Source organism: Leishmania mexicana, chromosome 1 (assembly GCF_000234665.1).
Source record: "Leishmania mexicana MHOM/GT/2001/U1103 complete genome, chromosome 1".
Classification (NCBI taxonomy): domain Eukaryota; phylum Euglenozoa; class Kinetoplastea; order Trypanosomatida; family Trypanosomatidae; genus Leishmania; species Leishmania mexicana.
In genome coordinates this window covers 34873-46926 of record NC_018305.1, presented here as the reverse complement: position 1 = coordinate 46926, position 12054 = coordinate 34873, and the positions used below count along the sequence as shown (strand labels likewise).

At 63.1% G+C, this 12054-nt stretch overlaps 6 protein-coding genes across 6 annotated transcripts; all 6 read left to right on the top strand.

Moving 5' to 3' along the window:
• Positions 1-194: 194 nt before the first annotated feature.
• On the top strand, positions 195-785 carry LMXM_01_0190 (conserved hypothetical protein; the record flags this gene model as incomplete). Its single annotated transcript, XM_003871495.1, has 1 exon — positions 195-785. One exon carries the CDS (start codon positions 195-197, stop codon positions 783-785), a length of 591 nt encoding a protein of 196 aa, XP_003871544.1.
• A 1173-nt stretch (positions 786-1958) lies between these two features.
• LMXM_01_0180 (putative CLC-type chloride channel) lies at positions 1959-4271 on the top strand (the record flags this gene model as incomplete). The annotated part of the gene is made up of 1 exon (XM_003871494.1): positions 1959-4271. One exon carries the CDS (start codon positions 1959-1961, stop codon positions 4269-4271), a length of 2313 nt encoding a protein of 770 aa, XP_003871543.1.
• A 1378-nt stretch (positions 4272-5649) lies between these two features.
• On the top strand, positions 5650-6996 carry LMXM_01_0170 (uncharacterized protein; the record flags this gene model as incomplete). Its single annotated transcript, XM_003871493.1, has 1 exon — positions 5650-6996. One exon carries the CDS (start codon positions 5650-5652, stop codon positions 6994-6996), a length of 1347 nt encoding a protein of 448 aa, XP_003871542.1.
• A 1834-nt stretch (positions 6997-8830) lies between these two features.
• LMXM_01_0160 (conserved hypothetical protein) lies at positions 8831-9073 on the top strand (the record flags this gene model as incomplete). The annotated part of the gene is made up of 1 exon (XM_003871492.1): positions 8831-9073. One exon carries the CDS (start codon positions 8831-8833, stop codon positions 9071-9073), a length of 243 nt encoding a protein of 80 aa, XP_003871541.1.
• An 834-nt stretch (positions 9074-9907) lies between these two features.
• Positions 9908-10258, top strand: LMXM_01_0150 (conserved hypothetical protein; the record flags this gene model as incomplete). The annotated part of the gene is made up of 1 exon (XM_003871491.1): positions 9908-10258. The coding sequence occupies one exon, from the start codon at positions 9908-9910 to the stop codon at positions 10256-10258; it is 351 nt and encodes a 116-aa protein (XP_003871540.1).
• A 749-nt stretch (positions 10259-11007) lies between these two features.
• On the top strand, positions 11008-11256 carry LMXM_01_0140 (uncharacterized protein; the record flags this gene model as incomplete). Its single annotated transcript, XM_003871490.1, has 1 exon — positions 11008-11256. The coding sequence occupies one exon, from the start codon at positions 11008-11010 to the stop codon at positions 11254-11256; it is 249 nt and encodes an 82-aa protein (XP_003871539.1).
• Positions 11257-12054: the final 798 nt, after the last annotated feature.

Sequence of the window (12054 nt, the reverse complement as noted above, 5' to 3'; positions counted from 1 at the left end):
ACGGCCGTACGGGCGCGCCCTCTCCACCCTGCACGCCTCCCCCACCCTCCCTCTTTTGCTACGACCCTATCTTTCCCTCTCTCTGCTGGCCGTATCCTCGGTGCAAGCAACACGACCCGTGCGTGGACGCGGGCGAAGGTCTTCTTAACCACTGTGCGGCGACACAGCACTCGATACACACGTACACACGGGCCATGTACAACGGCGTGGAAGCTGCCGCCGTCAAGGGTACCGGGCTGAGCGGCTATGTTCAGCGCAGCCGCGTGAACGTGTTGGCGACGGGCCGCGTGCCTGCCGAGGAGGGCACGGCGGCGATGGAGGGCGGTGCGTCGATCAACCCCCTCGAACAGCGCCGCGCACAGGGCGAGAACCGCGAGATGGCGGCACGGCTTGAGTCTCATCGCGCTTTGCGTGATGTGCGACTGCGCGTCATGCTCTACCGTGAGGAGCGCGAGGCGGCCGGGGTGGACCCCGCCACAATCGACCGCGAGTGCGGCGAGCTCTACGACTCCTTGCTCGTTGCCGCCAAGCGTCGGCTGAAGGCGCAGCAGAAGGCTGAGAACACGAAGACAGCCGCTACGTTCGCCGCCGCGTTCGGCGTGAAGTCCACGTCAGCGGTGACCACCTCAGGCGGTAGTGCAGGCCGCGGCAGCGCATTCGACCGCTCCGTGCAGGAGGTGGAGAAGCACAGGGCCGAGGAGGAGCGCCGCCGTCACCAGGAGGCGCAGCTCGTTGAGCACCTGAAGCGTATGCGCCGCGAGGGCAGCGATGCAGCGGCGCAGTAGGGGGTGCGGGCGTGTGCGACACAGAGGACAGAGATTTAGCGATGCGAGTGCGTGAGAGAGGAGGAAAGGCATTCGGCATCTTTATCATCCGCCGAGCCTGCGCTTCGAAGCTGGTGGGTGGAGGTGTGTTTATGTGTGCGTGTGTCTGTGTGTGGGGGGGGGAGGGGGACTGCGCGGCAACGCTTCCCCTCCGCACCTCTGCTCTGCACTGCCCCCTCATGGTTTCTCATCCTCCGCCCACCACCTTTTCTCTGTGCTGCTGCGCACATCTTTGGCCTCTGTCGCTTGAGCCGTTGTTGCAATGGTGTCTGTGTGTCTGTGTGTGTGTGTCTTTTCACTAGTGCCCTTCTCGTGTTGCCACTGCGCCGCGCTCCCGCCGTTCAGCGCCTCCCTGCCCGCAGCGTTCCTCGTAAGCCTTCTGATGCTGTAGCCAAGGTACATCAGTACGTGCATAGAGGCGTCTCTCTCTCTCATGGTCCCCCTCCTCAGCGCCGTTCTGTGCTGGCCTGATTGCCAGCTCCCGATTTACTGGACTGCTGCTGCTGCTGCTGCTGTTCTTGCGCAACCCCTTCCCTCTCTCCTCCCTTCTCTTTTCTCCACTGGCTGTGCGGGGGAGGGGGGCAGCCAATCGACCCACGCTCGCACACGCACGCGTAGGCCTGTGTCTGTGTCTGTGTCTCTGTCTCTGTCTGTGTGTGTGGTGTGTGCGGGCACCATCCTTCTCACACCGTCCATCACAGGAACACGAACGGCAAGCGCGGCCGCCACGCGTGCACCTCGAACCGTGCATACACTGCGGCGCATCTCATTGCGTGTGTCTGTGCCTCAACGACCCCAGTCGTCAGCCGACACCACCACCACCACCACAGCGGCGACGGCGACGACGGCAGCCCTCTGTCTGTTTTCCCCCTATTCTGTTGATTAACACTCCCTAACCCACTCCCAGAACCTGACTCTGCGCGTGTGGGCGCGCGCCCTTCAGCTGGCTGCTGGAGCTTCTCTCCCCCCGCCCCTCGCCCGTGTTGCGCTCAGAGGCAGGCAGGCAGACACGCACGCACGCACAGACGGGTTGCCGCCGAATACGTACCACCCACCCCCTTCTCTTTTTCGGCGTAGCGCCGTAGCACACTTCTTCTTGTGTCGGTAGAACCTCTCATACACTCCTCGCTGCCGATGGCCGAGCAGATGGCGCGCGCTGGCGCTGGAGGCAGCGGTGGCAGTGGTGGCAGTGGTGGCAGCGGTGGCGACGAGGGCATCACGAACTTGGTCGTGAATGTTCGAGAGGCGGACTGGGCAACAATCGACTGCATCAGCAGCCACACGGAGGCGGCGGAGCGGGCGGCGATGCGGCGCCGCCACAGCGCCGCAGCCGCGGCTTCCTCGTCGTACGGCGACACGTGGTCCGTTTACAGCCCCGAGGGCGAGGCGTTCTTCGCAGCCATGGCGTGCGGCATCGTTCTCGGCTGCCTCGGCGTCTTCAGCGACGCGTGCGCGCACTGGGTGAGCGCCTTCCGCTCGGGCATTTGCGCGAACTTCTTCTGGCTGGGCCGCAACATGTGCTGCGTCGACAGCCGTGAATGCGGCGAGTACTACTCGTGGGGCGAGTTCTTCCTCGGCCGCGACAACCATGTCGTGGCTTTTGTGGACTTCGTCATGTACGTCAGCTTCTCCACCATGGCGGCCGTCACGGCGGCGTACCTGTGCAAGACCTACGCCCCCTACGCTTCTGGCGGCGGCATTGCAGAGGTGAAGACGATCGTGTCGGGCCACCACGTCAAGCGGTACCTTGGTGGCTGGACGCTGATCACGAAGGTGGTGGGCATGTGCTTCTCGACAGGGTCCGGCTTGACAGTGGGGAAGGAGGGCCCCTTTGTCCACATCGGCGCCTGCGTCGGCGGCATCATCTCCAGCGCCCTGCCAAGCTATCAGCAGGAGGCCAAGGAGCGCGAGCTCATCACCGCCGGCGCGGGCGGTGGCATGGCCGTTGCTTTCGGTGCTCCTGTCGGCGGGGTTATCTTCGCCTTGGAGGATGTCTCCACGTCGTACAACTTCAAGGCCCTCATGGCGGCCCTCATCTGCGGCGTGACGGCGGTGCTGCTCCAGTCGCGCGTGGATCTCTGGCACACCGGCCGCATCGTGCAGTTTAGCGTCAACTACCAGCACAGCTGGCACTTCTTCGAGCTCCCCGCGTTTGCGGCGATCGGGTCCTTTGGCGGGTTCGCGGGGTCCGCTTTCAGCGTCGTGAACCTGCGCGTCGGCCGGTGGCGCAAGAAGCACTTGAGTCAGTGGCGGATCGTCGAGGTCGCCGTCGTGGCTGCCGTCACCGGTGTCGTGAACTTCTTGACGCCGTACGGCTCCGGTAGCATGCTGGAGCTTCTCGGCGACTGCTTCCAGGACTGCACGCCAAACGGCACCATCGAGATGTGCGAGGACGGCGACATGCGCGCCTTCTTCTCTCTCCTCGTCACCGCCACGGCGAAGTTTGCCATGTTCGCATACACCGTCGGTACCTTCCTCCCCGCAGGCATCCTTGTGCCGTCGCTCACGATCGGCGCGCTGTACGGCCGCGCCTTTGGCATGATGTTCCGTGCGTTGCAGGAGACCTACGCAAGCTCGTACGTCTTCACGGAGTGCTACGACCAGGACCTGTGCGTCATCCCTGGTGTGTACGCGATCGTCGGCGCGGCGGCCATGCTGACCGGCGTCACCCACATGACCATCTGCCTGGCAATCATCATGTTCGAGCTCACGGGCTCGCTGGAGTACATGGTGCCCGTCATTGTGGGCATACTCTGCGCCAAGGCGGCCGGCGAGGCTGTCGGGGTAAAGGGCACGTACGAGATCGGCATCGAGGAGAACAAGCTACCCTATCTAGACCCGAAGAGGGAGTTCTACCTCGACTTTGTTGCCAAGAACGTCTACGGGAACAAGCAGTTCACCCTCCTGACGGCGTACGGGCTGCAGGTGCGCGACATCAACGAGCTTGTCACCAAGATGAACGTCACCGGCTTTCCCGTCGTCGAGTCGCCCAGTGACATGACGCTGCTCGGATACGCGCCTGCAAAGAGGCTTGTACGGGCCATCCAAATGGCCGCGGCGCGTAACAGCGACGTGAACCTCGGCACATACATTCGCTTCAAGACGACTCCGTCCCACTCGCACGACGCGACCTTCCTCGAGGTGGACCTCACGGACATCCTGGAGAGCTGCCTGCTGCAGGTAGAGCCGGAGTGCTCCGTGAAGAAGTTGCTGTACCTGTTCAAGTCCCTCGGCACCCATCACATCCTCGTCTGCCGCTACTCGAAGTTCGAGGGCTTTATTAGCAAGAAGGACTTCATCGACTTCATGCGCGTCAAGGAACGCGAGGAAAACATGGAGGATGATGAGCTGGAGCGAGAGCGGCGTGAGCGAGTCCGGCAGGGGCGTCGTCACGAGACCGCAACGGCAGCGGTCGACGTCGCGCCAGTGGCTGCCCAGTACCGCTGAGGGCGGGTGGTGGTGGTGTCCATGCGGTAGTGCCGACATCGCTGCCGCTGCTTACTCGTCTTTCTCTTCGGCGGCCTTGTATTTCTTGAGTGTTTTGTCCTCACCTCTCCGCCATCGCGCATCTCCCGCGATTGCGGACCTCATCTTGGTGTGTGTCTATTAACCACGCGCTCGCGCTTACGCATCGGCTAACCAACTAGTTGCCCCCCTTCCCTTCCCTCTTCCCACCCCCCGTGCTGGCCTGCCGGTGGTGTGCGCTCACTCTCTCTCCTGTCGACAGCACTTGCAGGCAGAGACGGAGCCGCCGAAAAGGTGAGCGGCGCCGCCACGCTCGTCACCACCGCCACCTCCGTGTCTCTCACGGACACGGCCCTCTGCCCCCCCTCTCCGTCCGTTCCCCAATCCTCGCGACGGGACGCCTCCGCTTGAGACAGGCGTGGGGCGATGCTCCACCTCCGCACCGACACTGGCGCGCGCGCCGGCCCTTCCAGGTTTCTCCTTGCTCGCTGCGCGCCTTCTGGCCCGCTCATAGCTCAACTTACCTCTCCTCCCTCTGCTCTCAGCCCTACTACTCCGTCTGCCGTGTATCTGCGCACGTCCCTGCCACGCGTCAGCGACGTCCTCGAACAGCCTCCGCTCGTCTTTCTCAGCTGCCGTATGGGTGCGTTGCTCGAAGGCTGGAGGAACGGTTTCGCAACGGGCCTGCGCGCTATTTTCTCTGCGGTTTTCGGCTTGGGAGAGGCAGCGAGGGGTCACCAGTACACCCTCCACCGATCTCGCTGTGCCTTGTCGTGTGCGTGCTTGCGTGTGCGAGACCGAGGTAGGAAGAGAGAGAGGGCCGCACGTGCCCCCCGTGCATGCGGTGCGGACATCGCAGGCTCGCAGACGGGACACCTCTCCTCCCTCTCCCCCATACACGCGCAGAGAGATAGATACATCTATATATAGATATACAGACATACATTCCCCCAACACACGTGCGCGCGCGCGCCGCCACTCATCTCCCGTTATCTGTCGCTCTTGCGAGCACATACACCCACCCACCCACACACACACCCACACACTCGAAGCCCCACGCCTGCACGCGCGCATACAGACGCTCACGGGGGCGTGCCTAGGAGCGACGAAAGAGGAGGTAGAGCTGGGAGGGAGGGAGGAGGCTACGCCTGTCCAGTCGACCCGCCACCCCCCTGCTCCTCAACGTTGCCGCAAGACGCGTTGTGTCTGTGTCTGTGTGTGCCCTCGGTGCCACGATCGTTGTGGACATTCCTTCGAAGGCATCATATCTTTTTACTGTACGTGCCTGAGCTCCCTTAGACACCTACCGGCTCACAGGCACCGATACACGAAACCCTTTGCACGCTTCCTGCGCGGGTGAATGGGGGGCTGCTGCGGGGCCGCCTCAGTGGCAGGCACGGCCTCGCACAATGGCACGGTCTCTTCCATATCATCTCCACCACTGCCACGTCGCGGAAGTTGGCCGGGCTCCACAGGAATCACGACCACGAACGAAAAAGCGGCGCGTAAGCGGAGTGGTGGGCTCGAGTTCGCGTCGTCGTTTCTGGCCAAGATGCTATCGCTGAAGGACCGAGGTGACACCGACAGCGCTTCTCTCCGCGGCACCACCGTGGATGCCACCACCCAGGCCGCCCCCGCGCACGACCGGGACCTGTCCTTCAAAGCCACGCCACATTACGGCGCCAACGGCAGAAGCCCTGGCCTGCTCCTGCCCGACCTGTTCTACATCTCCGCTTCCTCGTCCTCCTCACTCTTCGTGAACGGCGACGTGGGCGACAACGCTGGGGACGGCATTGGTGCCCGTCTTGATGGTGAGGGGCAGAGCTCGCTGGTGGAGGTGAGCCAACCAACGCAGAGCTTAGCAGGTGATATGCACACGTACTCGGAGCTGGACTTGACGAGCGAGTGGGAGTCGCCCTCGTTCGACCGCACTGGCCGCCGGTCGGAGCGTCGGGGCCGCAGCGGGACGGACTGCAGCCGACTGCGTCAGTTGATCATCCGCGAGGCCGAGGTGCGCGCGTCGCTGACGGTCATGTACATGCATCAGCATCAGCGGTTTACGCTCAACCTCGCCAAGGAGCACTTCATCGCAGTGCACATTCGAATGCAGCAGGAGTGCGAGTCGGAGTGGACGATGCAGTGCATCTGCTGGATCATTGCGGTGGAGCGTGTCATGCGGGAAGCGCTGGCACGTGGGTGGTGGGCGGAGGGGGCTGCTCTAGTGCGCCGCGTCGGGTTTCTCAGGACGCCACCGCCACCACCACCACCACCACCACTGCCGTCGGCGTGCGACGACGCGAGGCCGGGCATCACAGCCATTCACCTACTGAAGCGTGAGGACAGCTTGCCTGACGTATCGAACTTGTACACGGCCGCGGACATGACCTTCAGCGCGGAGGCAGCGGAGGGCGACCCGTTGAGCATGTGCATCCTGCCCATGCGCGCCTCTTCCTCCATTGCCCTCTCCTCCCCACCGCTGCAGCAGCAGCTCTCGGTGCTTGGATCGCGATCCGCCTCTGCAGGAGTTTCTCGCGGTCTTCACTCGGCTCCTTGCGTTAGCGCACCAGATGCCTCGTCTTCTGTGTCGTCGTCAACATTGTCTCTCTACTCGCCTGTGCCGACGAAGCGCGTGGCCGCTGCGCAGCAGGCACAGAAGGGCAGGTTCGTGCGGGGGCGGAGCATGGCTGTTACCGAGACGCTCCTGTGAGCTCTGGCAACGCGTGCCGCTGTGCAGGGGACGGATGTGTGATGAGGGCGTTCGCTTCTGCCGCCGATCGAGTTCCGACTCAGTTCTTGCGGAGGTTCACCTTCCTCGACTGGACAAGCTCTTGTAGCTTTCTTCGCTCGCTCTCGGACACAGACCCCCCCCCTCCCCCTCAAGTGAGGGAGGAGGAGGGATGTGCGGCATCTCAGCGCCAACGTGCAGTAGGTGCGCATCGGTGAGATGCATGGTGACGGTGATGGTGGAACGTGTACTGGCGTGTGCGCATTGTTTCCAGCTCGTAGTCGCTGGCCGCATCGAACACCCGCCTTCTTGTTCCTGTGCAGCCATCTGTCCATCTGGATATCTATATAAATAGATGTCTAGACTTTTCTTCCTCGCTCTCTCGCGATGCGTGTCCGCTTCAACGCGCGTGCGCGTGTTCATCGTTGACGGACTCTGCACGCGCCTCGCCCCGCCCCGGCCCTTGGCTGGCATGGGCGGAAATAGACGCGGAAGACAGCGAACCCACCTCCCCAGACAACAAGGTCGTCCTGGGGCAGGCGCCAGGATGCAGAAAATGTGAGTGCTGTGCGCACACGCTGTCAAGCACCGCTGGCATGGCGTACCGCATCCACACAGAGCATCCAAAGGTCCGCACGGCACGAGCGATAGTCACGAACGGCGCGCAGCGATGCATACAAATTATCCCTAACGTGCGTGTGTGTGCGGCATGTGCGGCACCTCCTACATCCGGCCGGGCGGGCAGATGCGGCACAGGTGCCGAAAGCATGACGAGAGCACCACCGGAGGGGCGCCATCGAGCCCTCCAGGTCCCCATCTGGGGCGCCACCACACACCACATCCGAAGATGCCGCAGCTTGAGGTGACGCAGGGCGAACCATGACATACCGGCAGAGTCTGCAGGGTTTCAGAGGACCCTGACCTTGCGGCTGGCCGACCTCGTCCTCATGCACATCCCGCATGCGCCTAGACGAACCCCTGCTACCTGCACGACAGACGCCATCGCCTCCAACCCTCCACCAGGACGCTGGACGCGGCGGGCGTGGGTGAAGGCATGGTGCCCCCCCCTCCCCACCCGCCAAGGTCTGTCTGGCGTCGGTCGCGCAGCACGCTTGCGAGGAAGGGACGAGGAAGGAGGAGAGCCCGTTAGACGTATCGCTCTCACTCGGCTGGCGGGGGCGGGGCGGGGCGGCTTGTCCCAGAGGACCCCGATTGAGCCGCCGTGCAACAGAGGGGCCCGGTGAGCTGTGGCTGCGCGTGCATCTACGTGTGTTGCCTTGCTCGCGGTAGGATACACACACGCGTTGTAGAAAAGCGAATACGGGTGTGCTCGTCGTTCTCTCCCGCCCCACTCCCGCCGACGGACGAGGAGGGGTGGGATGAGGGGGTGGACACGCGCCCCCCCCCCCCAAGCTGCGGCTGTGCATCCCCTGCCCACACATGCGCACAGGCACACCGCCGGCCTCCATGGATGCAATGTGCTCTTCATTACATGCGAAAGCAGGGCAGTTCATCGAAATGGATCGGCGCGACCAGAAGGCACGTGTGCGCACGCGCGTCCCAAAAGACGGCCATGCAAAGGCGCGTGTGCAGGGTTGAAGGCGACTCGCTCGGGCTCTCGACTACTCTTTGCTGGAGCGTGAGCGATACCCCACCGACCTCTACCCTATTCTGTCTGTCTCTGTCTTCCTCCCTGTCGGCATCTCACGCACACACACACCCACACACACACACAGGTAAAAGGAGTGCTGAGAGTCAGCCCTACACGCCCTCCTCCTTCCCCTCTCCCCCTCTCCCTCTCTCGCCGCGGGTACGCATGTCCGTCAGCCTGGAGTCGCTTCTGCACCAACCCGTGTGCTGCCACTTGGCCCACGGTGAGGAGTACCGAGGCCAGCTTGAGGCTCTGGACGGCACCTTCGATGTGGTCCTGTCGCAGTGCACGCGGAGCCGCGCCGCCCCAAGGCAACCGGCTGAGGCCCTCGTTTTTCTGCGCGGCGAGAACATCATCTACATCGGCTTCGACGAGTCGTCCAGAGGTGAGGACGGGACCACCGCGTGAGATGCGCAGCGTCGTTCTGTACCGCTCTGCCCTCTTGTCCAGCTCCGCTGCGACGCAGGAGGAGGGGAGGACAGAGCGAATGGACAGCGCCTGTGAGGGTAGTGGGATAGGGCATCTCGCGTTGCGGTGGCTCGGGTCGCCAGAGAGCGCAGCCGCCGCGCGTTCGTGACCCCACACGTTACCCGCGCGCTCTTCTCCCTGTCTCTCTCTCCCCGCGGACGTGCGCTCCCGACACACACCGGCGTCCAACCTGTCTCTCACCGTCTTGTGCGCACGCCATGAACCAAAGAATTGAAGCGTGAGCACCACTGCCGATGCAGGCAGGCACACATCCACGTGGCGTCCAGAGCTGCCCCCCGCGTGGAGTCGGGCATGGAAGACGACCGGATTCGATGCGGCCGCGTGCGCGATGCGGGAAAAGCGTTGGACGGGGACGCCCCGTTCCATTTGTTCGCGGGCTTGTCGTGCGGGTGATGCCCCGTCTCTCCCCCTCTCTGTCTTATCCGTGGCACGCATCCGGCCAACCGGCCTCTTACGCTTCCCCTGTCTGGCGGTCCCTTGTCACGCCGCTCTGTGTGTTCACTGTACACCACCACCACCACCTCCTCCTCCTCCTCCGCCTCTCTTTGTCCGTCATGTCCGCTCGGTTTCGGGGATGTGCCCTGATGACAACCCTCCGTGGGTGTACCGTTGTGCAGTTGTATACGTGTGCACACGTGATGGGCACACCCCCTCCATTCGTCCCCGCGCACTCCCTCGTAATTTCTGCACGTCGTCTTGTCGACTCGGTCTGTTGCGTCACACGCGGTTGAGGCGCGGGCGCAGACGACCATCATGGCTCTGCCGGGCGTATCACATTATGAGCGCATGCCCACGCGTACCAAGATCCAGTTCTTCTGGATCTCCATGCTGACGATGGGCTTCGCGTACCAGTTTCTCAAGATGACGGTGCTGCGCGTACAGCCGAAGCGAGAGGAGCAGATGTACATGCACATCCGGAAGGTGTACGGCGACAACATACCGGAGGAGCTACTGCAGCGAGCGAAACGCCAGCGCGAAGCGCAGGATGCGCTGTCGCTCACGAACATGCTGCGCACTCCCACACCGGGTCAGACGTCGAACGCGCTGCAGAACGATCTCGACCCTCGCGCCCTCATCAAGCTTAGGAGCTGGAACGGGCAGTAGCCCACTGTCGTCCCCCCGTCTTCCCTCCCCTCCTCCTCCATGCTACTCTTTGGGTTGGTACGGTGCGACGCACGCACGTGTACCCCCACCCCCTGCACCACGGCTCTAGTCCTTACAATGCCTGTTGCTTCACCGTGCTGCCGTGAAACTTCGTATAACACACAAGCGAGCTAAAACAAGAGCATAGATAGCAGAAGCCGGAGCCGAGGTGCATTCCTTGCCTGTGCTCCCCCTGCCCCTCCCCCTCCCCCTCCCCTCTCGTTCTCCCGCTCTCCCCCTGTGTGCTCGTGTCTGCGGGTATGTAGTCCGGCGGAGCGGCACTCGAGAAGCACGAGAAGGGTATCGGCTGCTCGCTAGATCTTTGTCACCTCCCCGCCCCTCGCACACGACAGGCCTTCTCTTCTCTCCATCGCCTCTCCTCCCCCTTCTGCAGGATCGGGCGTGCTTGCGTGCAGGCATGCCCACTCCGACGCGCACCAACGCATGCCAATGCCGGCAATGCCACGCTGACTCTGCGCATCGCTCTTCGACCCCCTCCCCTTCATCTGCTTCTCCCTCGCTTGGTTTTCGGCTGCGCTCTTTGCACATCTAATGCGGCGTGCGGCGCCACAGCGCGTCGCAGATTCACACACACACACACACACACACACACACACACACACACACCGCGACAGTTTTAGAGGCACGCGCGGCTCGACTCAGCGCGTCGCATCCGCCTGCCGACCACCGTCACCGTGTTTGACACGCTAATGAAGATCACCGTTCACGTGCGAGAGAAGATCATACCGCTGCAGTGCGGCGATGGCACGCAGCAGGTGGTGTGGCTTGGTAACGCAGCCATGATACACTACGATGCGTCCTTTGGCAAGCGCTTCGGCCCTCCGGTGTCGATCCGCAAAGAGGGCGGCGTGCAGTGCGACTTTGAGGCCCGCGTGTGCGACGTGCTGGATGATGGCCAGCACGTCTTTGTGACCCTCGAGTGCGACAGAGGGCAGTAACAGCGATGAGCATCACGGAAGCGGGAGCGCATCGGTCGACGCATGAGGCGTGTCGGCACGGAAAGGGAAGGGGGAGGGCAGAGGCCGCAGACACCACCCCACTCACGTGGACAGTGCTCTGGATCTGTCGGCAACGTAGAAAAGTTTAGCGGAGCACCGATGTCCCTCTCCTTTCTCTTCCGTGCCTGCCCTTTCCACCTCACACACACACACACACCTCTGCACACTGCTGCCGTTGTCGTCCTCTCAGCCTTGCATGCTTCACACCACCCCCACCACCACCCACACCGCTGCTGTTACGAGCGAGTTCGCCTCTTCCTCGTCTCTACCGCTTGCGACGAGGAACAGATGTCTGGAGTTTGCTCGTGCCACGCTCCGCTCCTTGCTCCTGGCGCAGCGTCTGCTGTGCTGCTTCCGCGCTCTCCTCTGCCTCTTCGCCTTCCGTCACGAATTCTTCGTGGGCCTCTCCGCCTCTCCGTGCCGTCTACATCCCCTCTTCTCAGCGCTCGCTGACGATCATCATCACGGTTGCCATCATGGTGCCGCTGGTGTATGCCTGGGTCTGTGTGCCACTCCGTTCTCTCCGCACTGCCGTGGGCGGCGGCATCATACGGCTGCGTGTGCCTGTCTGTCGTGACCGTTCTCCCCCGCCCCCCCTTATCCCTTTTTCTCGAGACTGACAGCGGCGCTTGCGGATGTGGTTGCTGCCATGTGATGGCAGCGGTGAGCGACTGATGGATACACGCCTGAGTGTTGTTCAATCACCTGAATATACCACCTCCTCGTGATGGCGGGGGG